The sequence below is a fragment of the Oncorhynchus gorbuscha genome, linkage group LG11, assembly GCF_021184085.1.
Source record: "Oncorhynchus gorbuscha isolate QuinsamMale2020 ecotype Even-year linkage group LG11, OgorEven_v1.0, whole genome shotgun sequence".
Classification (NCBI taxonomy): domain Eukaryota; kingdom Metazoa; phylum Chordata; class Actinopteri; order Salmoniformes; family Salmonidae; genus Oncorhynchus; species Oncorhynchus gorbuscha.
The window spans coordinates 29,862,745-29,890,671 of NC_060183.1; the positions used below are offsets into that span (position 1 = coordinate 29,862,745).

At 43.2% G+C, this 27,927-nt stretch overlaps 1 protein-coding gene across 1 annotated transcript in view; it reads left to right on the plus strand.

The window, feature by feature from the left end:
- Nucleotides 1-27,927, plus strand: part of ngfrb (nerve growth factor receptor b) — a 71,270-nt gene that overhangs the window by 8,979 nt on the left and 34,364 nt on the right. Inside the window, exon 3 of the mRNA XM_046369310.1 lies at nucleotides 10,429-10,791. Coding sequence (XP_046225266.1) covers nucleotides 10,429-10,791 — 363 coding nt within the window. The remainder of the gene's footprint in view (nucleotides 1-10,428; nucleotides 10,792-27,927) is intronic.

The following is a 27,927-nucleotide window of genomic DNA, read 5'->3' on the forward strand; positions in this document are numbered from 1 at the left end:
AGGATCCCGAAAGTGTAAACGGTACAGTGAAATAGTTACTTGCATAGTAAAATCATAGTTCATAGTAGCAAAATCAAAAATAGAAAGTGTCAATATAAAAGTGTTAGGTTCTGAACAAACTCGAATGGACATCTGGGAAAAGCTCAAACCAAGTTGATTCAACTCAATGGGTGCTTGAGGTGCAAACACAACATACAAGTCACTCACATATTTATAGCCTACAACTAGGCGGAGTCATCTCCTTGCATGTCTAAGATAACTAATCCTTCTCTGGTGTTAGGCAGAGACACAGTAGGTTCCTCTTACTGGTATTATCATGGCCCTACCGAAGTCCCAGGACTCTCATGGGTGTGGAAATGTGTGTGTGTGAGATAGGACTATAATCAGATGGTCATCAGGGTGAGCCCCTATGGCCCACCTCCCCGCAGTGTCTTCTATCTTCAATTGCTGATCTTATCCCGAGTTGAGGTCCACATCTCTCATGGTCCGAGTTCCTCAGAAACTGGCCTTCCTTATCAGGAATTGTAACTAGACTGTTGCCCTTTGCCTCTCTCCTTAGGATCATTAATATATTTCAACAGAACATGAACTTTCTGCACTTCCTCTCAGTAACTTTCAATACCCAGAGTTCCTACACACCATTTATTGACCCCAAACATATACAGTTGAAGTCGGAGGTCTACATACACCATAGCCAAATGCCTTTCCACAATTCCTGACATTTAATCCTTGTAAAAAAAGTCCCTGTCTTAGGTCAGTTAGGATCACCACTTTATTTTAAGAATGTGAAATGTCAGAATAAGAGCGAATGATTTCTTTCAGCTTTCATTTCTTTCATCACATTCCTAGTGGGCCAGAAGATTACATACATTCAATTAGTATTTGGTAGCATTGCCTTTAAATTGTTTACCTTGGGTCAAACATTTCGGGTAGCCTTTCACAAGCTTCACACAATAAATTGGGTGAATGTTGACCCATTCGTCCTGACAGAGCTGGTGTAACTGAGTCAGGTTTGTAGGCCTCCTTGCTCGCACACGCTTTTTCAGTTCTGCCCTCATATTTTTTATGGGATTGAAGTCAGGGCTTTGTGATGGCCACTCCAATACTTTGACTTTGCTGTCCTTAAGCCATTTTGCCACAACTTTGGAAGTTTGCTTGGGGTCATTGTTCATTTGGAAGTCCCATTTGCGACCAAGCTTTAACTTCCAGACTGATGTCTTGAGATGCTGCTTCAATATATCCACATAATTTCCTCCTCATGATGCCATCTATTTTGTGAAGTGCACCAGTCCCTTCTGCAGCAAAGCATCCCCACAACATGATGCTGCCACCCCCGTTCTTCACGGATGGGATGGTGCTCTTTGGCTTGCAAGCCTCTCCCTTTTTCCTCCAAACATAACGATGGTCATTATGGCCAAACAGTTCTATTTTTGTATCATTAGACCAGAGGATATTTCTCCAAAAAGTACGATCCTTGTCTCCATGTGCGGTTGCAAACCCTAGTCTGGCTTTTTTTGTAGCAGTTATGGAGCAGTGGATTCTTCATTGCTGAGCAGCCTTTCAGGTTATGTCGATATAGGACTCGTTTTACTGTGGATATAGATACTTTTGTACCTGTTTCCTTCAGCATCTTCACACGATCCTTTGATGTTGTTCTGGGATTGATTTGCACTTTTTGCACCAAAGTACTTTCATCTCTAGGAGACAGAACTCGTCTCCTTCCTGAGCGGTATGATGGCTGTGTGGTCCCATGGAGTTTATTCTTGCATACTATTGTTTGTACAGATGAACGTGGTACCTTCAGTCATTTTGAAATTGCTGGATGAACCAGACTTGTGGATGTCTTGGCGGATTTCTTTTGATTTTCCCTTGATGTCAAGCAAAGAGGCACTGAGTTCGTAGATAGTCCTTGAAATACATCCACAGGTACACCTCCAATTGACTCAAATGATGTCAATTAGCCTATCAGAAGCTTCTAAAGCCAATTTTCTGGAATTTTCCAAGCTGTTTAAAGGCACAGTCAAGTTAGTGTATGTACACTTCTGACCCACTGGAATTGTGATACAGTGAATTATAAATGAAATAATCTGTCTGTAAACAATTGTTGCATTTTTTTTGTGTGTCATGCACAAAGTAGATGTCCTAACCGTCTTGCCAAAACTATAGTTTGTTAACAAGACATTTGTGGAGTGTTTGAAAAATGAGTTTTAATGACTCCAACCTAAGTGTAAAACTTCCAACTACAACTGTACATTCCTTATACATGTAAATATATCGATACGTTTTAGCATGGCAACATGATTAGGTACATTTCAAGCTAGAATCCAACCGTGTCAATAAAAAATAACAAGAACAAAAAGTGTCAACGCCAGTAGAGACAGAACAAAATCATGTACAGTATGTCAAAGAACAATGTCATTAACGATAGCAGTGGTGTGTGTGAGTCATGTGAATGCGCATAGAGGCAGTGCAGATAGTCCGGGTTGAAGAACTGCGTCGTCTACACCCCGCATGAACCAGGGAATCTATATATTCGGGAAAGCCTGTTTCTTGCCCTTGACTTTGGCACAGGGCATATGATATCCATGGCCTCTTCATCGCAAAACTCTCAGATCTTCAAATAAAATATATACGTTTTGGTGGGTGCTTGTACAGGCAGACCATCACTGTGAGTGTAACGGATGTGAAACGGCTAGCTTAGTTAGCGGTGTGCGCTAAATAGCGTTTCAATCGGTTATGTCACTTGCTCTGAGACCTTGAAGTAGTGTTTCCCCTTGCTCTGCAAGGGCCGCGGCTTTTGTGGAGCGATGGGTAACGATGCTTCGTGGGCGACTGTTGTTGATGTGTGCAGAAGGTCCCTGGTTCGCGCCCGGGTATGGGCGAGGGGACGGTTTAAAATTATACTGTTACATGAGGAAGGGTGTCAAGCATTGCGCCGCAGCTGAAACCTGCTCCCGGCTGAGTCAGAACGCTCATTGGCAACGACAACACCAAGCTCCAGGGCTTTGAGGCTGTAAAACATGAAAACAGGCAAAAAATAGACAAGACCTTATAACCTTGCATGACATCAATGTACCTCTTAAGTTTAGATAATAAGACGTGCTGTTTATGCTTAACAAGTTGATGGGCCATGTAATCATCTGGCAGAGTGGAACCCGGGTCTGCCACTCGGGAGGCCAACACTCCGCTTCTAACCCATCACTGAGTAATACATATAATAGTATATGTCCTCCAAAATGTATGATAGATTACTTCATCCAATTCGTATGCTATTGTACGAACAGGTAAGATGTATGATACTTTAAGTTATCTAATTCATATGATAATGTACGATCACTATTCAATTCATAACGTAATGTAATGGAGGGTGTCAATTTAAATACCAAATCCTACGAATTGCCCTGAGACCAGGTTGGCATGATAGGAAAATAATAGACCAATAAAAGAAAAAAAGAGTTTGAGACTGTTACTTAGTTTGAGCCTGGTCCCAGATCTGTTTGTGCTATCATGCTTATCACTCATTGTCTTGCCAAACATGCCAGCAGAACTGGGACCAGACTAGTTTCTTGGATCAGAAGCTCCAAAATGAGAATGTTCTACATCTACTAAAACGACAGACCCATCTCCCATGTAGGATGAGCTCATATTTAACTTCTTCCCCTGACTTATTGCGTGTCAGACTTGTTCGAGGTCAGGAGGTCCTAGTTGAGTTTGGGGCTGCGTTACAAATGCCCTGGTTATGGGCCAGTTCCTGTCGGGTTCCCAGAGTCCTCTCTGGCCGTATTTGTGTGTGAATCCCATGGCTGGTCTGGGCCACCCTGTCAAGTCAGCACTACTCTTTCCAGTGTGTGTGAGTGTGTGCGTGTCTCTGTCTGTGTCTCTGTCTGTATCTCTGTCTGTGGGTGAGCCAGAGAGATATACTGTAGAATCCACAGGGCAGACAGACACACAGACAGGGTCATAAGAGTGTTTTTAGGTTTTAAGGATGAGGAGGACAGGATTGGTCTGAACTTTGTAATTTATTCATGGGTAGTTTCTGGGAAATTATGTACATCTATTTCTGTAAGACCATAATGCAACTCATGACATGAGTTAGGTTACTTTAAGTGGTCATGTTGCTTCTCAGAGAAATAATATCAGGGTTGCGTCCCAAATGGGCCCTGGTCAAAAGTAGTTCTCTATATAGGGAATAGGGTGTCATTTGGGATGCAGAAGTGAGTGATTCTCTGATTCTACTTTTCAAATTCCTTTTTTGGTCATATAAACACATGCTATAGACTTTAAAGGATTTCAGGGCTTTCCACACATTTGTTTTTGATTCCAAGAACAAGGTATTTCGTTAAGGAAAATATCTTAATTTTGGGTGGTTTGTTGCTTTCTGGTCTGGTTGCATACGAAGTAAAACATTTATTTTGTTTAAGTGTGTTGTGCCTGTCTTGCCTGGACTTGAAAGGCATTGAGTCGCAAAGACCCATATTCATCACGGGACTACACAAGTTTAGTGACTCATACAGAAAACGTAAAAAGAAGATAAATAATGTGATGCCTGTCAGATGAATGATTAAATCACATGACTGATTGAAGCTTATCACATTAGTACATTTTGCTTCAATTTAAAACTCAATTCAAATCATATTTGTTTATATTCACATAATATTGAACTTGAATCAGACATAATTACAACAGGTTTCAGACTTTACCGTGAAATGCTTACTTACGAGCCTTTTCCAAACAATGCAGAGTTAAAAAGTAAGAAAAATGTGTTAAAAATTTAAAAGGTAAAAGTAACACAAATAATATATATTTATATAGACTATATACAAGGAGTACCGGTACCGGTAGACATACAGTAATGTATGTATAGATACATATGAGTATTAAACTACTATTTCATATGGCCAAAACTTTATGCAAGGGGAATGGAGCACATTGTTCTATCTAAGCCCTAACACACCTCATCCAACTTAATCAACTTAATTATCAAGTTGAATAAGATATATTGCTGGGCTTCAACCAAAATGTGCACCACTTTAGGTCCTCGGGACCATGATCGGGAAATACTACTGATTGTGGGCTCTGAAGCAGCACTTCATTCATCACTCTAAAGCCATTTGTTCCTCCACTTGTCAATCACAGCCAACTCAAAGCATTCCATTTCCTGGAACACATTTTCTTGCCCCATCTCTAGGGAGGAACTCACCCCCAAAGGCATGTACTGATCTAGGATCTGTTTTCCTGACCCCCCAAGCTTAACCTTCACCATAATCAGCCCAGAGAAAGCAAACTGGCCCCAGAACAGGTGTGCTTTCCTTGAAAAAAAAAAAACCTGACCTCACCATTCCTCTGGTCCAGAGATGCTGAACAGCTAACCTGATTAACAGCTTCCAGCTTCCAATCAAACTGACAGGCCCAATATACCACACCCTGTAAGTAGTTTTCCTCCCCTTTCTTGACCCCTGCCTTGCTCTTGCCCTCTTTGTCTTTCTTACCACCATCACCTTAACCTTTAAACAGTACTCCTATGCAGGTTGGTTATTTAACCTCTACAGGATCGGTAGAGCTAACATGCACTAATGTGATTAGCATGAGGTTGTAAGTAACAAGAACATTTCCCAGGACATAGACATATCTGATATGGGCATGAAGCTTAAATTCTTGTTAATCTAACTGCACTGTCCAATTTACAGTAGCTATTACAGTGAAATAATAACACGCTATTGTTTGAGGAGAGTGCACAGTTATGAACTTGAAAATGTATTAATAAGCCATTTAGGCACGTTTGGGCAGACTTGATGCAACATTTTGAACAGAAATACAATGGTTCATTGGATCAGCATAAAACTTTGCACATACACTTCTGCCATCTAGCGGCCAAAATCTAAATTGTGCCTAAAATGGATGAATACATTGTGGCTTTTCTCTTGCATTTCAAAAATTATTTTTAAAAATCATGTTTTTTTCTTTGTATTATCTTTTACCAGATCTAATGTGTTATATTCTCCTACATTCATTTCACATTTCCACAAACTTCAAAGTGTTTATTTTCAAATGGTATCGAGAATCTGCATATCCTTATTTCAGGATTTGGGTTTGTCATTTTAGGTGAAAATTGAAGAAAAAAAAGGGTACGATCCTTAAGAGGTTTAAAAGGCCTGTCTCATCCATGTTAACGATCGCATATACGCATGACAATGTTGTGCTCTTTCGGCCATAGACAAAAAAATATGGACGAAGCTATCCATGACGTCACTCCATTGTTCCTTATGAGAATGCTCAGTGGCGCATTTGATAATCAGGAAGTGTCATTTCAACGTGTCGCCATCTTGCTACATGGAGGAGTTTTTGGAAACATTGCATGCGCAGTTTGAGCTACTCTAGGAAGTGATGTTGCAGGCTAGCTCAGTGCTGCCCCCTCTCATGGAGTATCTCAAGTTGAAGGCTGACCAAGCTACTGCAGGCTTCCATTAGCAACTAAATTATCCTTAAAATTCGTCTGTGTGTGATTTTAAAGTCATCGGTTCCAGGACATACATCTGGTGAAATATAAGTAATAATTGATACCATAATTGGGTTACAATTTCTTTTTTATATCAACAAATATTGACAACGAAGATCACCATTTTCATATTCACTATAATGGGGGATCCTGTTTTCTGAAAGCAATGCCTGCAGTACCACGATCGGCTTTCAACTTGAACTCCTCAATGCAAGGGGGCAGTCGTTCTCCCCTGCTTTAGGCCACCAGACTGCTGTGTCAGTTTACAGTGCAAGACAGACTCAGTGGTTACTTGAGAAGAAAAACTTAACAACAGCCACACACCATTTTGTCTTGGAACGTGGAACTGATCAGGGCTGATCCGGGCCAACTGAAACATGAGTTCTTGGGAGTGGATAGATAGACAACACAAGATAAAACAAAGCTAACCCAGCTGTGTGAGAACTTCAAGAAGAGACATCTCGCCAAGCAAAAAACCTGTCAGACTCACACAAGTATGCACGCAGATACACAGGCACACACACACACACACACACACACACACACACACACACACACACACACACACACACACACACACACACACACACACACACACACACACACACACACACACACACACACACACACACACACACACACACACACACACACACACACACACACACACACACACACACACACACACACACACACGTCAGCTGTATGAGAAAAATACAGATCTCATCCAGTGAAAAACACTCCATCCTAACACACATGCTCATCTATTGCCGGCTGGCCAAAGTCGGAGTCCTTTTATGGGAGTTCAAAACAAAATAATGCATTGAATGCTAGCTTCAGGCTAATGTACCGCTTTTATATTATCATAATGCTGAGCCAGGCAAAGACAGCCTATACTCCCTCCACTCCACCTCAGCTGCAGGCTAGCTTTATTAATGTATTGACTACTTGAATTATTGATGTGTGGCATTATGATAATGCATTTGAGAGCACTGATGGGGCAGGGGGGGTGGCAGAGGGGCTGAGTGGACACATATCTGACACACAGGCAGGCACACATATACACACACACTGGCATGCACCAACACAATCCAAATAGATGCCAAATTTGGCCTCCATTCCCATATACCCAAGCATTATCTTAACAGTCCATTAGGTACAGTGCCGTGCAAACGTATTCCGACCCCTTGGATTTCTTCTTTTCCTGTGTTGAAAAGTGGGATTCAAATGGATTGAATTATCTTGTTTTGTCAATGTGGATTTTTTAAAAGATTGATTCAAACAATTCTAGAACTAAAATACAGTAGAAGTATTCAGCCCATTTGTTTAGGCAAGCCTAAATTAGTTCAGGAGTAAACCTTGGCTTCACAAATCACATAAACAGTTACATGGACTCTGTGTGAAATAATAGGGCCTGACATTATGTTTAATTGACTAATCTTCACTCTGTCCCCAAATTCGACTACGAAGACTAGGGAGCTTTTCGAGAGCCTCGTAAAAAAAGAGGACTGATTAGTAGATGGGTGACAATAGCAAATCAGACATTAAATATCTCTTTAGGCATGGTTTAGTTAATAATTATGCTTTGCATTCTGTATTATACCACCCAGACACCTCAAAGACACAGTTGCCTTTCTGAATTGACATGCAGCACAGGAATGAAACTGCTCAGGGATGTTACCATAAGGTCATTGGTGATTTTAAAGCAGCTACTGAGTTCAGTGGCTGTGATGGGAGAGAACTGAGAGTGGATCACCAACATTGTAGTGACTCCACATGAATGACTTCAATTACAGAGTAAAAAGGCAAAGGAATACACCGTTTTGGTCTATGTTTGGGGCAAATCGAACACGAGACATCACTGAGTAACTGCCTCCTTTATTTTCAAGCATGGTGGTGGCTGTATCATGGCATGGGTATTTTTAAGGATACAAATACACGGGCTAGGGATAAGCTAAGGCAAAATCCTAGAGCAAAACCTGTTTCAGACTTCTTTACACCAGACACTAGGAGATGACTTCACCTTTCGGCAGGACAATAATCTACAACACAGGGCCACATCTACACCAGAGTTGCTTACCAAGAAGATGGTGAATGTTCTTATGTGGCCAAGTTACAATTTTGACTTAAATCTGCTTGAAATACTATGGCAAGACTTGCTCACCAACATCCTAACAGAGCTTGAAGAATTTAGGAAATAGTAATCGGCAAATATTACACAATCCAGGTGTGCAAAACTTTTAGAGATTTACCCAAGAATACTCACAGCTGTAATTGCTGCCAAAGGTGTTTCTAACATGTATAGACTCGGGGAGCCGAATACTTATGCAACAACTATTTATATAACAACTATTTATATATAAAAAAATAAAAGTACACATTTCTTCCACTTCGACATTAAACTGTAATTGCTGCCAAAGGTGTTTCTAACATGTATAGACTCCGGGTGGAAGAAATGTGTACTTTTGTTTTTTTTTATATAAAAAAATAAAAAATAATAAAAGTACACATTTCTTCCACTTCGACATTAAACTATTTGGGGTAGATTATGACAAGAAAATGAACATTGAATCAATTTTAATCCCACTTTGTAACACAATCAAGTGTGAAGAAATCCAAAGGGTCTGAATACTTTTGCAAGGCACTGTCTACTGAACCACAAAGCAATGGTCTATGGATGATGGTCACCAGCATTGTAACTTGCAGAGCAATGAAGAGACAGGGTGGCATTTCAACAACACTTCCTTGGATACTGTAGCTGGCAGACACTTTATGACCGCAACGCTTTATCGTGATAGGTTCTCTTTCTCCCAAAAATGATGTATTTTTTATGTTTATGCAAAATAACAAAGTTAGTATGTCCAGTGTCACCTCCCGACTCTTTTCCTTTGGGCTTCTGCAGTACACAGTATGTCCTGGTTGGTGTGCCAATGGCGCAGAAAGAAAACACTTGATATGCCATGGGACATGGAGCATACAGACCACAGCACAACTGTCCTTGCACTACACTACACCACAACACACAACTGTGCTGTACATCCTCATTCATTTTCGACATGCTCAAAACTTGCCATTTAGCCGAACGCAGACAGACACACACTCAAGAAGGACAAGAACATCACGGCGGCTCTGACAAATAGGTCCGTTGCATTATTTAGTGTGTTTCCGAGTTTTCTCTCTAGTCCAACTACAGCTAAACACGCAATATTGATGGATACCTTTGAAATAATATGGATTCATACAACTTTCTGAATAGACCTCACACATGTCAAAAATAAAACATTCTTAATATCACAGGTGAAAATGTTTATTTAAATTTTTTATTCAGACATTTTTGTTGAGAAGATCCTTTCCCCAAGTGGCTTACATGGCCTTTGCTAACACTTATTCCCATTCATGCAGCTGATTATCTACCCACTTGAGTAACATAGGAGGAATTGCCTCAAGGGCATAGCACCTGGGAATTGAACTATTGACCTTTGGGTCACCAGTAAGATGGATTTCTAAGAACATGCATAATAGTCACCTCTGTCAGACTACAAGACATCTCGGGTTTATTCATGTTTAAAGAAGGTCTTGGGGTTGAAATGTGTTTTTCTTATTGATTGTATTCACATGACAAAATGAGGGGGGTGGTAGTAGGCCTTGACATATCAAATGGATGACGTAGTACACAATTGTGCAATTTTCAGGGACCGGTTTTGGCTCATGAGCACTACTTTCAAAACTACTGGCTGAAATTACTATACAAAAACTCTGGAGCATCACTAGCTTTCCCAACATTCCCAGGTTTTCCAGAAATCCCAGTTGGAAGATTCCCGGAATAAGTAAGAAAACTGGAATCCACCGACAAGGATTTCTGGAAAACCTGGGAAATTTGCCAGACTATTGCAACCCTATTTAATCATATTATTTTCTCCATTTTCTCCAAGGTGAGACGTTTGCGGAGAACTTAAGCCACACCGAGACGTGCCAGCCGTGCACCCGCTGCGTGGGCCTCCTCCGCATGCAGACGCCCTGCACCGACTCCAACGATGCCATCTGTGTTTGCGACTACGGCTACTACCTCAACGAGCTCTCCAGCCAGTGTCAGAGCTGCACCAAGTGCCCTGAGGGCCAGGGCATGCTGTACAGCTGTGAACACGACCGCGACACCGTGTGCGAGGAGTGCACCAGAGATACGTACTCTGACCAAGAGAGTTCGCGGGAGCCCTGCCTGCCCTGCACCATCTGCGACGAGGACGACGAGCTGGAGATCCAGGCCTGCAACTCCATCAGTGACACCGTTTGCCAAGGTAGGAGAGACAGAGCTAATGTTACAGAGAGACTGAAAGCCAATGTTAATATAGCATGCGGAACTCTGGAAGCAAATAGAGCTAGTGTAAAAAAAAACAAGGTTATTTAGGATCCATAAACCTCGAACACAGGCAGGAGGCAGACAGTCAGAGTTACAGTTCTTTAATATGAATTTTCTCTTTTCGTTTTGAAGGGGATTACAATAAATGAAAACATTTTAATTTATTCTTAGTAGCCCGCTTTGGGTCCGTTCGGCAGTCGAGGTTGTCTCAGTCGTTGCATCTTGGTTCCGCTGGAGAGAGGGGAGAGCTGAAATCAGTAGCATAGTCGCAATGAAAAGGTAGCAGTACTTCAGTCACACAAGAGCTGCGGTTGACGTCGTTCAATCGCTTGGCTCTTTCCAAGCAGGGTCTCATTCGCTTCAGTAGCAGCTCCCCTCTCCCCAGGTAGTGTTGATGGTTTGATTGAGCCCTGTCATCTGCTCTGTAGCTGGTTTGCTGCAGTGTCGAATCCCCAGCACTGACTGAAGAGCTACCTTTATGCCAGTGGCAGCTTGTTAATGCTATGCTCATCATGTGTGTTGGGCAACTACTTGACTCGCTCATTCCCTCATTCACTTAACCAGACAAACAAGGTGAGACGTTTGCGGAGAACAAAAAGGCTCATCAATTTCAAACCAAATATGTGATATATGAATAAATAGTTTAGGCCTCTTTAAATAGTGATAACTGTAAAACAAACCACACATGTGGACTAAATAAATAAAGCACAAATCAGGAAAAGGGAGAAAACTAAACACACAAAGCCATGGCCCACATATGACTAGCTCACTCATCGAGTAGCTTGCAATGTCAAGGTAGGAGAGACGGAGAGCTAACACTACTGTACGTCAGCTACCTAATGTTACCGGGATGTATTGTAATATGGGGAGATCGGGAAGCAATTAGAGTTAGCTCACACACTGAGCGAGAGACCAAAACAGAGGCCACACGCAGGCAGGCGCAGGCACACACACACACACATACACACACACACACACACACACGCACACACACACACACACACACACACACACACACACACACGCACACACACACACACACACACACACACACGCACACGCACACGCACACGCACACACACACACACACACACACACACACACACACACACACACACACACACACACACACACAGACCGTACATCGGTTCCTATCCAGCACATACTTTTCTTGACATTCAGAGATGAGTTGGAACCATTGTATTGTGTTGTCAATCAATGATACATATTGTATAAAGAACCACCACCAGTGCCAACCCTAACCCTGCACTATATCAGCCCTATATGACTCTATCAGATAATATCTCCTCCCTCACCACAATATGGACATTGTTGGGCTAGAGATGTAACTACCACTCCATACTCGTCTCAATGTCCAGATAGACTCATCCCAAACAAAGACCACAAAGACCACCCTCTGTGTCTCCTGGGGCCACTTGAAAGGTCATGATCACTATTGGCTCTGAATTACTTTTATATAATTTTGCCCTGTGGCCATCGCAGTCCTCCGAACCTGGAATTCCCCATGATCAGCATCACCGCAGATTTCAATGTCTTCATGCTTCCTCCCTGGATTAAATCGATGCTTTATGTGAGCTTATTATAAAGGGAGTCTATTGAACAGTCATGGAAAGGCCTTTAGGGAGGCTGGTGGATGTGATGGCGTTATTTCGGTAGCGTACTGCAGACGGAAGGAGACCAGGACTAAAGGGAGTCTTTTGTGCTCTCCCATGATCCCTTTTGGTGCGACAGGCTCTTTGATGGCCCAAGAGGCATGCTGGGCTATTTGAGGGACCTACAGAAGATGAGTGAACCCTTTACACTTGTAGGAATTGGCCTGTATGTATAGTGCTAGATTAAAATGTGTCTTACAGAAGAAATACGAAAGCATATGCATAAGCATGGTAGCAATTGAAAGGGGATTATGGGAAAATTATTAGACTAAAGGTGAGGACACAACAGTTCATCTGACACAAGACTGAATCCAAACATTAGACATTTGATTATATGTGCATTTTATATTGACTGTACTTTTCGCCACATTTGTAATCTGAAAATACTCTAGATAAATTCAGTAACATGATAAGAATATTCCTGGAAAATGTGGGGTAAGTGCAACAAAGGGTTTAAGCGAGAGGACTAACTGCTGTCTCCAAGTGGCCACACCAAAGTGTGCGCACTTCTTAAGCCATTGCAATGCACTTTTATGGCTCTAACTACAAGGTGCTTTTTTGAGCTCTCCTAGCCGTGTCGTTGAGGAACTAGGGCAAGCACACTTGTTTTGTTTGGAACACAGCCCTGCATCCCCGCAATCACACAATTACTTTTGTTGTTTATCCAAAAACGTCCCATTACAAATCGAAATCCGGGTCAGGTGGGCATCATTTGAAAGCGTGTTCTATTGCCAACAAGAATAGCTGAATTATAAAATATGATCTTAGTGTTAGGCTTTCACAGGCCAATTCAGAGAAACAGATTGAATTTTCACAATAGACAACCACAGGCTCATTCTGTTCAGAACAAACCAGGGAATGGAGCCATGTCATCTTGTAACTATATACCTCAAACATAGTGATCATAAACGTTGGCAGTGTATACGACATGCGTTTTATTATATGAAAATGTGAAGTGCTCATTTAGACTCTCGGGTGTTTGCCTTTCTTGTAGGACATCAAAGCTGTGTTTATTATAATCCTCAACATCTCACCTTTCAAAATACACAGAGTTCTGATTTACAGCAGTTCCCTCACTCAGACAGCAGGACATTTGCAAAAGCTTCCCGATTCGCCGGAGAGATGGGGGCAACTTCTTGTACTGTGTGGTGCTTAACTTCAGAATGGCTGTCATTCAAAACCCATACAGCGCTGTGAAACGCATGGTCTGAGCTCTGACGTAATTTATAGCATGACACTGCACAGCCACGCCGTTCCAATGTAGGTGCTTATCAATGCCTAAATCTGCTATTTTTTAAAAATTGTATTCCTTTGAAATTGATATATAGGTATGCTTGAGTTTGCGTAAGAGGAAGCTATATCAGCATGTACAGTTGAATAATGTTACATTAACCTCGGGAGTCAGGAAGCAGGTGCAGAATATAAGTTTAATAATGATAATTACAAATGAAGAAAACATGAGAAGCGTACAGAATGGGAATGAAAGCAATACTACCTAGTGACTGATTTCTACTGAGGGCTAAATAAAGGGAGAGAAATAAAGGAAATAATGATGTCCAAGTGTGCGTAATAATGGGGAGCAGGTGTGCGTAATCATGGGGAGCAGGTGTGCGTAATGATGGGGAGCAGGTGTGCGTAATGATGGGGAGCAGGTGTGCGTAATGATGGGGAGCAGGTGTGCGTAATGATGGGGAGCAGGTGTGCGTAATGATGGGGAGCAGGTGTGCGTAATGATGGTTACCAGGGCCGGTGGTTAGTAGAACGGCGACGTTGAGCAGGAGTAGGCGTGACAGTAAATGGCAGAATTTAGAGAATCTGTCAGCAACAACCATAATAGTAGTAAAAGCATCAGATCAGTGACGAAGTCTATGGACAGATGGGCCCAAGGCCGCTGAGGCACGGGAAGGGGAAGGAGTTTACCTGCTGGAGCGTGCCGGGAGATTTGGTTTGAGCACATACGGAGCAGGAGTAGCGGGCGTAGCGGGCGACCTCCCACGTCAAGGTGGGCCACCAGTACTTAGTGAAGAGAGATTGAATGATACAGGTAATATCTGGATGTCCTGAGGCGAGGGTTGTGTGTTCCCAGGACAACAGCCAATTCCTTACCCCCGTAGGGATGTAGGTGCGCTCCGGAGGGCAGGTTGCAGGCGCATGTTCCCTCTGCAGAGCCTGGCAGATGTCCACGTCTACGTTTCAAAGCACGTGAGCAAAGATTCAAGAGGGTGGAATGATGGGCGCACTCAGGATCGGTACCTCTCCCGAGTCATGGAGACGGAACAGGGCATCGGCTTTGATGTTCTTAGAACCTGGGCGATATGACAGGGTGAAGTTGAATCTAGTGAAGAAAAGGGCCCACCTTGCTTGGTGTGGGTTCAGCCACCTTGCCATCCATATGTACTCCAGGTGGTCGGTGAGATTGAGGAATGGCTCCTTGTCGCCCTCCAAGGAGCTCCTGGTAGCCGACGTCATAGTTCCTCTCTTCTTTAAGAAGTATGTACATGGTTACAATTTCTGTGGGTTACCTTGGCGTTGGGACAGGATGGCTCCCATGCCGACTTCTGAGGCATCCACTTCCATCACGAAGGGCATCATGAGATCTGGGGTTTTTGGGCAACGGGGCGGAGGTGAAACACTTCTCCGCTTCATCATAAAGGCGGTTATCCAGGAGGCGTCTCAGGACTACTCAGACGTGGGCAACGTGATCCTCCAAGGTGGCCGAGTAGACCAGGATGTCGTCGATATACACGACCACCTGGGGCCCGATCATGTCCCGGACCACCTCGTTCGCGAATGCCTGAAACACTGACAGAGCATTGGCATAAGGCATCACCAAGTACACGTAGTGCCCAGACGTCGTGCTGAAGGTCGTGTTCCACTCACCCCCCTCCCGGATGTGGATCAGATTGTAGGCACTCCGCAGGTCCAGCTTCATAAAAAAACTATTCGATGGCAGCCGGTACCAACGGGAGAGGGTAGCGGTACTTAGTGGTGATGGAATTGACCCCCATCATTCTTGGTCACGAAGAAGAAGCCTGCCGACGCAGGAAACGTGGATGAGTGGTCAAAACCCTGTTGGAGAGCCTCCTGGATGTACTCCTCCATGGCCTCGATCTCAGCCACCAACAGAGGTGGTGCAGAACATTCTAGCAGGTCGATGGTACAGTCCCAGAGGCAATAAGGAGGGAGACAGGTGGCTTGGGTCTTGGAGAACACCTCCCAGAGATCCTGGTAAACCTCCGGGTTGTCGGGCTCGAGGGCAACCACAGGACTCTCAACCGACGTGAAACATCAGGGCAAGGGAAAGCAGGTCCTCCGACATCCGGGTGCCCAATCTGCAATGTCCATCCTTAACCAGGAGAAGGTGTGGTCATGACGTTGGAGCCGCGGGAGGTCGAGGATGTCGCTGTGCACTGGTGCGGTGATGAGGAAGGGAAGGCTCTCCTGGTGTTTGGATCCCACGGTGAAGGTGAGTGGTGCTGTGACGTGTGTGATGATGCCTGATCCCACAGGTCGATTATCCAGGGAATGGACTGGAAGAGGCGAGCAGGTATGAGGAGATGTTCATGGAGGAGACGAGGGCCTGGTCGATGAAATTCCCCGCACGCAGCACCAGAATCCCCTATAGAGGTAAAAACAAGACATGAGTAACAGCCACCCAGTGAAATGGAAACCAGGAACGGTTTGGTGGAAACCATATCTCCATTGGTTCAGGCTCTGCCTCAGGACGGCCAAAGGATGGAGGCGAGTGGCGAGGTGGGCTCAAACAAACACTCAATATTTGAAAGAAAATAAATACTCTGTGAACCCACTTCCTATATGAACATGATTCAGAGTCTGATGTAATTTTGCAGTCTGCAGACGGCTTATACAGTAGTGCACTTACCAGTAACATCTTAATCTAGATTTTCATTCCAGGCATGAAGTTTCACAGACCACTGTTTTGTGTTTCGTCCTCATCATCATATATTACTCTTGAATCTAACCTAATCATGTACTCTTACTATCTGATCTAATCGTTTTAAGGAGCACATGATTCATCATTACTTCTCAATCTGTATCCCTGCCAGATGTCCTCATCCATTAAGGACGTGGAGTGAGTTGATGCAGCCTTAAGGCTGTAGAGTTGATGCAAGCCTTAAGGCTATATACTGCCAGAACCTAGTTAGCAGGGTGGAGAGAGAGAGAGAGAGAGACGTAGAGTGAGTGAGAGAAAGAGAGACCCGAGAGAGCGAAAAAGAGAGAGAGAAGAGAGAGAGAGCCAGAGGGAGAGAGAGAGAGATAGAGAGAGAGAGTAGGAAGGGGAGACACTGCTTCTTGTTGTAACTCTAGCGGTGAGAGAGATCAGTGCATTTAAGAATGGAAGGCGTCAGGAAAGCCGTTGTGTCCGTCCATTGACATTTACACTGTATCCAATTCATTATTCTGTATGTCTTGCGAAGTATATTTTTGTCGGCCATTGGGATGATTCAGCATTCTAGCAGCTCATGAAAGTGGAGGGAGTTGAAAAAAGATCTGCGATGTTAGAGAAATGGTTGTGTTTACCTTAGTGCCGCCAATAGCTGCTGTGAAAATCCAATTTATCCTCTCATTACAAAGTGATTACTGTTAGTGTTATATTGGAGATTTGAGAAAGAATACTCTCACCAGTCCTCTGCTTAGAACACAATGATGATATTGTACCGTGCACTTATTTTGGCCAGGGCACAATGGGTGGCTTTTCCTGTGGGTCCTGCTTTTTGTTTCACATCCATGGGGTTATTAAACACTAAAGATGACAATGACATTATTAGTAATATATTCTCTTTTTTTACAATGGCAACACTAGCTATTCTATCTTGGAATTTGAGAGGCCTAAACTGTCCTATCAAACGTTCCAGCTGTGTTGGTATCCTAGCAAGTAACCATGTTGATATAGCAATGCTCCAAGAAACACACCTGCTTCCAAAAGGATTCACATAGAAAAAAAAACATTTGTACAAACGGGCTGATTTTTTCATCAACCACAGACAAAACTAAAAGGGGTGATCATAACGATACATAAATAAACTCAAAATGCACCTGCTGGGTAAAGATGAAGACCAAGAAGGCAAAGTCACTTTCTTTAAATGGAAAGAAAAATTGCCTTTATTAATGTGCATACTACAAATTCATATGGTTCTATGTTTTTGTTGTAGTCTCTGAACAGCATCTTGTTAGGATTAACTGAATTCCATCTGGTTCTTGGGACAGTCGTGAATGCCATTTTGGACATAGTAAGACTAACTACAATCCACACACAACCAAGGCTATCCAGCATATACTCTCTGGTCACAACCTCATTGATGCCTGGATGAGCACATAATCCTGAAGCAAAAGAGTACAGTTATTCAAGCAGAGCAGAAATCATTCTCACAAATCGATTTCATACTATTATCTACTCCTCTATTGTCTTTAATTAAGAATATAGAAATTAGACAGAAGAGCTTGTCGACCAACCACCATGCTTAATACCGCCAAACTTCAAATTTCCGAATCTGCTAAACGATCCACAAGATGGATTTCTGCGATCAGTTCGAAATTCAACTAAATTCATTTATAATGATCAATACAAATTCAGTCGGACCCCTGGATTCTATGGGATGCCACCAAAGTTTTTACAAAAAAAGATTACAACTGCATTTGCATCTGGGTTGAATAAATCCCTATTAGAGAAGATATCACCTCGCTGGGAGCCCAAATCTCTCGCAATGAACTCAATAGAGCATTGGATATCATGAATAAAGGCAATTCACCTGGATGGAATGGCTTTCCTCCCGATGTATATTTAAAATGTTGGAATCAATTAGGTTCACTATTGCTTTAAACAATTAATACAGCCGTTCATTTGGGAGAGATGTGAATACAGCACTATTCCCCCCCCCCATGCCACCCAGTGTTCTCACTATCGTCCCCTACCTTTGGATTAACACAGATATTAAACTGTTTTCTAAAATGCTGTCATCCCGTCTCGAGACATACGTACCCCTCTGTCGACTTTTACATATCTTAGATGCTTCATCAGAAACAACAGCTCCTTGGGCTGTATTGTCACTCAATGCAGAAAACATTTTTTTTTTAGACTAGAATGGTTATATCTATGGCCTGTCTTGGAACAGATGGGAATTGCCTCCATTTTCATTAATATGGTTAAAATACTATATTCCAATCCCTCGTCCATAGTTATAACAGGCAATATCTGCTCTGCTCCATTGTAAATGACTAGAAGCAGCAGACAAGGCAATCCAATTTCGCTATTGCTATTCTTATTATCCACGGAACCCCTGGCCCAGGCGTATTGTCAATCGAAAGGAAATAACATACATTTCCATAACATCTACTGATCACTTCATCTCATTATATGCAGACAATAGTTTACTACTTTACATCTAGACATTGTATCTCTATCGCTCCCAAACGCATTGAAGATTCATAGATACATTTAGCTTAACCTAAAGCCCTACAGTACTGCTGCTCAAGACCCCGATGGAGGACTCCATCGCTACTTATGGAATCCCAATAGTTTCCCTTTTTAAATATTTGGGAGTAGATATGTCTCCTTCCCTAGGTAAAACCCTTGCCAGAAACTTTAACGGAACGCTCATATCAATTAAATCCAACCTCGGTAGATGGAATAATACCCTAGTTACTTTTAACCAGCAGAATATCTATTATCAAAAGGAATATATTGCCACAGCTGAATTTCTGTAGAGGTGGGAGGCATGCTTTCTTCGAGGGGTGGGGGTGTGGGGGGGGGGGTGGAAGGAGGCATCCAAAAGTAAGTTTGTTCTGGAGTGTCTCCCGTTTGAGACGCACCCTCCTTGATGCTAGTCCCTTGTAAGTGGAGTTGACGGCCAGTAGCGTCTCAAGTGAAATGATGATGGTTATCTAAAGGAAAGTGCAACATGCCTTCGACTCTGATCCATGCCAGTGAGGCCACCGTGTAGAGGTCAAGATTCGTGGACCATGGGAGGCTATCATATCGTGTAACAGGGGTCTGTTTGGGAGGTTAGAGTGGTTCAGAACTTCCCCAAGGGACATGACTGAGATGGAGAAAACAACAAAGGGTTAATCCCCCCCCAAATTCCTGCTGGGTTCAAATTGCTCCAACGTTGAAGTTGATGAGTGAAAACAGTCCAGTTAACCATAACCAAGCCTCAGTCAGAGCGACATCTTCGGTGTGATCGTAAATCAACTTGGACAAAGTGATGTTACTGTGGAGTGTATGTGATTAATCCTCAATGGAATGCTGGTGCTGTACAATGCTCCGGGGTGAAGTTTCCCCTAGGTACAGATCTAGAATCAGATTCTCCTCCCCCAATCTTAATCTTAACCATTATTGGGGAAAGTGCAAAACAGATCAGCGGCAACTTCACTGTACACCGTGTACAAAGGAAGATGGGGCCATGGAAGTGCTGTGTAATATGGCTAATAACAGGATCGGTTTACAGGGTGACAGATGTGTTGGTCTGTTAAGCCCTGGGGGTTACTGTTACATGCATACACGTGTGCTCACATACTGTACATGTGCGAATATGTGTGTGTGTTCTATACAATAACTAAAACAGGTTGGTAAAGCTAGCCTTATTGTAACAGCTTTCTCTTGGACCATGACTGGGTAGGCAGTCCTAAAGGTCCTCATGTCCAGTTCTTATCAATTTGAAGCACTGGCTGAGTACCTCAAGGATAGTGGGGGAAGAGGAGGACACCATCCATGGCCTCCCTCCCTCCTTAGGATTATACCCCAGACACGCTGCACATGTTCTGGGCTGGCCCCTAACCCAAGGCTGGGGCCCCTGGATGTATGGCCTCAGGGCCAAGGGTAGTGGAGAGGCTGACGACAAACACACGCACACGTATATTAACATAGGTTCACAAACAGTGGTGTAGTGGAGGCTAAACGCACATACCTTTTGCACAAAAATGTTTAGGGAGTGATACAATACTTTACTTACTGTGAACAGCGGATATTTTTTACCCACATATATTTTTTACTACAACTACACACACACACACACACACACACACACACACACACACACACACACACACACACACACACACACACACACACACACACACACACACACACACACACACACACACACACACACACACACACACACACACACACACACACACACACACACACACACAGACGTTGAGGTTCTTGGGCTGACTTATTGGACATGACAGAGCATTGTACACAAGGTCAGGTGGGGATCAGAGGAGAGGGGATGGAGGAAGCATTGGGCCAAGAGCATTCTGTTATTAGTTGGGTAGGTGGGGGAGTAGGGGGGTGGGCTAAGGCTGTTTCCTTCCTGTGTTTGGTTGACATTAACGATTGACAGACTGCCCTCAACAAATCGGGAAAAGGAGTGAACAACTAACCAGCACCATATACCAACTAGGGTTTTTTAGTGCAAACCGGGTTACAGAGATTTACCGAGACTCCCTGCCCAAACCCACTCCCGTTTTCCAGGATAAATAAGTGCGAGAAACTGGTCAATTATAATCCATTATTTATATGAACAGCATGACGTGAAATTGAACTGTTAAATTATATTCAATGTCTAATTCTGGCTTCTCTATAGCCTTCTTTGCTCTGCTATCTGATCAATAATGATCGATAATCATGGCTCAGTGTATGCTGTTGTAATGGCCTATCGCATTTACTATATTGGTTATGCATATTGTTTATGCTGAAACTGTATACACAACCTTGAAGTACAGTTAGTAGGCCTACGGTAAAGTAATGCCACTGAGGCAGAATGCAAATATGCAAGCGCAGAATAAAATGTAGCCTACAGGCAGTTCGACAAGTGGATTGATCCGACATGCAGGCCTACACCCCCAACACTTGTGAGGCAAGTGCAGAGGGGGCTTCAGCAAGTGCAGAGGTGACTTCAGCAAGTGCAGAGGGCGCTGTAGTAACCAAACGTCCGAGAGTGATGCAGTCTTACCTCAAGCTGACGCAAGCACTGAATGAAATTCTAGCAGAAATGGCTGCGAGCGACGGATTCTCCTACCATGCCATTGCAAACAGCATTGTGCCACACACAATCTTCCTCACTTTCTCCAATGTGCTCCGCAGCTCCCCTCTCAGCTCATACTGGGGTGTCTGTTTCGTCATACTATCCATCTTCTTCAGCATCAACACAAACTTTGCGGAGCCAAAAGGCTCACGTTTCGTTTATTTTATGCTGTGGTTATATTTGGATCTCAATTATTATTTTGTTGCTCAGAATTTTCCTGCAGGAAATGCAAACTTGTAGTGTATTGGAGGTTTTAAAAGGCTTGTGAAGTTTGTAATTTCGACGTAAAAATGTCAGACTTGAATTGCCTTAACAAAAAAACATATCAATCCCTAAAAAAATGCCAATGAATTATAATCCATATAATAATTCAAATTGCTTGAAACAAACGGGCTCAGATTAAGATGCTACTTATGTAGGATAGCCTATGTGTTTTGACCAACGTATTATTTTGTGAAAAGCCAGATTTATTCCAATGAGAGAGAGAGAAAGAAAGAAAGAGAACGAGAGAGAGATTTTATGTTCCATAGAATTACCACATCATTAGCTGAGGCGACTGGTGAGACCCTCACCCGGGCCTAATAACTTGAGACTATTTTGTCTGTCTGCCCCGACATCTGTCTGTCCGTCCGTCCATCCGTCTGTCTTCGTAAGGCCATAGCGCGGGCTACCCTCTTTGAGTCCACTTTTGGCTTCTATGGCCTTGCATCAGTTCTATTGACTTGGGCTATATGGCCACAGTTGACCTTATCTTCTGAACCCCGTTGCTCTCGGTTCAACACAATACAAGCCTTGTGCCGACGAAGGGAGTTTTAAGTCTCCAAATTCCACGCATGTAGATGCAAAGAATTGTCTCCTTGTGTTAAGGACTCATAACAAATAACGAGTGGAGCAGTGTGGGCATTTTCTGGAATGTTGTGTCATTCAGCCCTTCGACATTCCAAGAAGAATTCTTGGGAGTTGCTTTTTTAATTGCAGCGTTGTGTTCCGGTCCAGGGATGACCACAACACTTGTGGCGGGGCTCGTGCCGCTTCCATTCATGGCCAATTTTCCAGTTGGCAGCCCAAGTCCCTGTGATAGATGGATGATGTGTTGGAAGCTTGTATGTAGGCTTGCTTGTAGCATGGCCAACCCTTCCCAACGGTAATTCTTATCAGCTATATGCTATAGTTATCAGATATCTGCATTGAGCATGGCATAAACGCAACATGCAACAATTTAAATGATTTTCCAGTTAAATATAAGGAAATCAGTCAATTGAAATAAATTCATTAGGTCCTAATCTATGGATTTCACATGGCTGGGAATGCAGATACCTTACAAAAAAGAAAGGGGCATGGATCAGAAAACCAGGCAGTATCTTCTGTGACCACCATTTGCCTCATGCAGCATGACACATCTCCTCTGTCAAAGCTATATATTCAAGTTAAATTAACTCTTGTCTTTATTTGTAGTTATTTATCAGAAATGAATGTTGGTCCTTGGTCCTCTGAATCTTGTCCAGCAGTCCAAATCTAATGGGGAGAAAAGGCTCTTAGTTTTCTTCAGTTTTTCCCCAGCAGGTTATTAACAAACACATTTTATGAGTGATGTATATCAATACCTTTGTTTAATAGCACCGCCTGACTTTTTTTAGTCCTTATTCCTCAATTGGAACATTTGGGTGAAAGGAGGAGCAGAGGTTGCAGATGAACACAACAAGAGAAAGACAGGTAGAGGAGGGAGGGATGGCGAAGAGAGAGGAAGAGAGACAAGAGGGGGTGGTGCAGAAGCAGAGTGAAGGAGAGAGGCTAAAAGGGGAGAGACGGAAGAGAGGATAGGAGAAAGGGGAACAGATGCTGAGAAGAGTGTCCCGGTCGATAAAAGCGATGGAGTTACTCCTCTGCACTCTCAGGTTTCGGCGGGTGACCTCTAGCAGTGCCTATCACATTCTGCCGCAGAGCAGACACTCACACACGCGCGCAAATATGTACACGTGCAAGAACGCACGCACGCACACACACACACACACACACACACACACACACACACACACACACACACACACACACACACACACACACACACACACACACACACACACACACACACACACACACACACACACACACACACACACACACACACACACCTGTGCACAAGTCCATCCGCACATGAATAAACACAGGGGTATGTGCACAGATAAATGAGAAAGGTCCAGGGGAGTGAGTGAGTAGAGAGAGAGAGAGAGAGAGAGAGAGAGAGAGAGAGAGAGAGAGAGAGAGAGAGAGAGAGAGAGAGAGAGAGAGAGAGAGAGAGAGAGAGAGAGAGAGAGAGGGAGAGGGAGAGAGAGAGAGAGAGAGAGAGAGAGAGAAAGAAAAAGAGAGGCACCCAAGTAAGAGCTAGACATATAGCCAGAGAGAAAGAAAGATCAGGTGAGGAGAGGAGAGAGGAAGCAACGGCACCGGTTTGTTATGAAGTCCTTCACAAGCAAGCCATGTAGTATTTGTATTGGCAGAAATGACGTCATCACATGCGGGAGTACATTTTTGTCACCGAGTCTGAGCAATGAATGAACATCACAATTTCTGAAATACTTTTTAAAGCAACTGTTAAGTTACTTAACTGGATTCTAGGACAGGACTGGGCTTGTGGTTGGCAAGGTTACAGTTTTGGCACCACTCAAGCGTAGTGACATGTAATAAAAACAGGGTTGTGTCGGAAACCCCTCTTTCTCCAGCCCTGAAACCATAAACCTCCACTGTGGAGTCTGTAAAAGACTAGGAACACAGTTGACTACAGTATTCAAGAGGTTGGAATGCAGAATGGTCATTGCTTTTTCAGGTGTGGCCAGCTACTGAAATATATACACACACACACACACACATTTATGAGTGCCTAGTGAAAGTCTACCCACCCCTTGCAGTCTTGACATGTTGCTGCCTTAAAATGTTATCTTAAAATTGATTCAACTGGATTTTTGTATTTCTTTTTTTTCAAAGCCAGCATTCTTCTTTCACTGTGCGGGGAGAGATTATCAGGACATACCTGATTCCCAAATTGATAATGTTTATCGCGCATCGAGAGTCACGTGGAGACGAACAGATTTGGTTCAGTCGGTTCAGTTCAGTCAGTCATCCTGAAGAGCCCTTCCCATCTAGCTAGTTTATGCTTGTGGCTAGAAAACATCAGCAATAATTTGTCTGCCGAAGTTGGGACTTTGGGAGTGTTCAGAATCATTCTGTTTTTATCTGAGTAATGTTTTATTATACACTACCAATCAAAAGTTTTAGAACACCTACTCATCCAACTGTCTTTTCTTTATTTTTACTATTTTTTACATTGAAGAATAATAGTGAAGACATGGAAACTATGAAATAACACATGTGGAATCATGTAGTAACCAAAAAAGTGGAAAACAAATCAAAATATATTTGAGATTCTTCAAATAGCCACCCTTTGCCTTGATGACAGCTTTGCACACTCTTTGCATTCTCTCAACCAGATTCACCTGGAATGCTTTTTCAACAGTCTTGAAGGAGTTCCCACATATGCTGAGCACTTGTTGGCTGCTTTTTCTTCACTCTGCGGTCCAACTCATCCCAAACCATCTCAATTTGGTTGAGGTCGGGGGATTGTGGAGGCCAGGTCATCTGATACAGCACTCCATCACTCACCTTCATGGTAAAATAGCCCTTACACAGCCTGGAGGTCTGTTGTGTCATTGTCTAAATAAATCACAGACAGTGTCACCAGCACAGCACCCCCACACCATGACACCTCCTCCTCCATCCTCCACAGTGATAAATACACATGCGGAGATCATCTGTTCACCCACACCGCATCTCACAAAGACATGGCGGTTGGAACCCAAAATCTCAAATTTGGACTCCAGACCAAAGGACAAATTTCCACCGGTCTAATGTCCATTGCTCATGTTCATGGTCCAAGCAAGTCTCTGCTTCTTATTGGTGTCCTTTAGTAGTGGTTTCTTTGCAGCAATTTGACCATGAAGGCCGGATTGGCACAGTCTCATTTGAACAGTTGATGTTGAGATGTGTCTGTTACTTGAACTCTGTGAAGAATGTATTTGGTCTGCAATTTCTGAGGCTGGTAACTCTAATGAACTTATCCTCTGCAGCAGAGGTAACTCTGGGTCTTCCATTCCTGTGGCGGTCCTCATGAGAGACAGTTTCATCATAGCGCTTGATTGTTCTTGGATAGTGGCGCACATGACCACCTCTCTTGTATCCACCACTTCACAAAGAGCAGGCCTTCTTGTCGAATCCATCTCATGGTACCCCAATCAGCCCGCTTAGGCATGTCATTCACCTTGGTTTTCGGAAAGCCCACTGTTGGTCCGAATGGTGCCACAAGCCCACACATCCAGCTTCCTCAGGTCTGTGAACAGGGTAGGGATTGTGTTGCAGTTGTCCACAAAAGGTTTGTTGCCCTTCCCCAGCAGTTGAAAATCTAATAACTCCATAACAGAATCATAGCTATGTCCCTAACCGGTCGCACAACTGCTCTTCCCCTCATAAACAAAAAAATTGCACTTGTATGCACACGCAGAATCAACCACAACAAACAGTTTGTAACCCCATTTAGTTGGTTTGTTACGCATGTATTGTTTTAGGCCAATTCTGGCCTATGAGGCCACCATCCTCTCATTGATGGAAAAGTTCTGGGCGGGCTGAAAATAGGTCTTGCAGGCCTCAACCACAATGGTAGAGAGGTTTTATTTTGCCGAGCCTATCACACCTCGCTGTGCCTCGCTTCTTCTCGTTGTCCTCATCAACGTCTGGGTCATTGATATGAAGCGCCCGTGAGATTGTCAGACACCTTTTGCATGACATGACAGTGGAGGGGGAAAGGCAGTTGATAGAGGGGAGCAGTTTTCCAGTAGTCTTTAGCTTCACATGACCCATGTAAATGACCATTGACAGGTAACAAAAAAGATCTGGCGTGGAAATGGGCTACCATGCCTCTCTTTCTTGCCTGCCTGCTTCTTAGCACCATAATTATTAGTGTTCAACACCATCAACAACTGACAAGGTGAAACAACTGAAAATGTTGAATAGGGCTGTACTTCGAGGTCATGTCCAGCTGAGATCCTGGTGGCCTCTTCTGTCTGAATGTTGGAGGAAGTGGCTCGACATCCTCCTCCAGCACAGAGTGCCAACGACCCTCTTCCTCTCATTTCAAAAACGTCACGAGAAGTACTTACCAGTCCAACACTGCATCTTCTCCGTACAAAAACATCTCCTCGGTTTGCGTGTCAAAACTGTTCACCATCTGACTCATCTTGTAGTAACTCCGTCTCACTTTCCCTATCAATTTCGTCGATAATTGCATGTAGATCTGTATACCTAGAGTTTGCCTTTGATTTTCCAGATTTAGTTGCCATAATTATGCAGATAAAACTGGGGAAAATGCTCTCGAAACAATACTGCTATGCGTAACCAGCGTGGCTGGTTCAGGTAAAATTTTCAATGGCAAATTAGTGTCTTTACGCTCGAGTTTCAAGCAAGGGCTAGTCTTTCTGAATATAACCATTACACATTGCCGTTTACCTCAGGTCATTGGCTATCTACCATGACGATCAGTGGTCATTGGGCCGAAATACAGTCAATCAACGAAGCACTGGTCATATCATTGGTGCGCAATGAGGTCATTGTTTGGTGTGTTCAAATCAGTTCCTTTCAGTCACTACGTCTCGCAAAAATAACCATGAAGTCTGGTTGTGTTACTAACAAACAGAGGATTGCAATGAAACCAACCATGAGTGGAAAAACATAAATTTAGTGTGAGTAATTACATCGAATGTTTCGTCGAAAGTTGGAGATGGAATTCATGACACAAGCTGTTTACAAAATGTTTCGTATTAGATTAGATTGGACCTTTTGTATTACCAAAAGATGATCTTGAAAGGTAAGTGATTATTTTATTGCTCTTTCTGACTTTCGTGACTCCTGTCCTTGGATGGAAAATGTATATTATGCATTTCTACGTGGGGCGCTGTCCTCAGATAATCACATGGTATGCTTTCGCCGTAAAGCCTTTTTGAAATCTGACATGGTGGCTGGATTAACAAGAAATTAAGCTTTATTTTGTTGTATAACACTTGTTATTTTATGAATGTTAAGTATTTATCTTCCTGTATTTTGAATTTCGCGCCCTGCAATTTCACCAATGTTGTCGAGATGTCCCGCTAGCGGCATGCCTTTCCCAAACAGGTTTTAAATGATAGGTATGTACAATCCTGTTACTCTGGTTGTGTAAATTGCTGTTTCCACGTAACTCTGTACCTAATCTGCAACGGCTGTGCACATCTCGTGTTCTTACCCCCACCCTCTGTACTCTGAAACTTG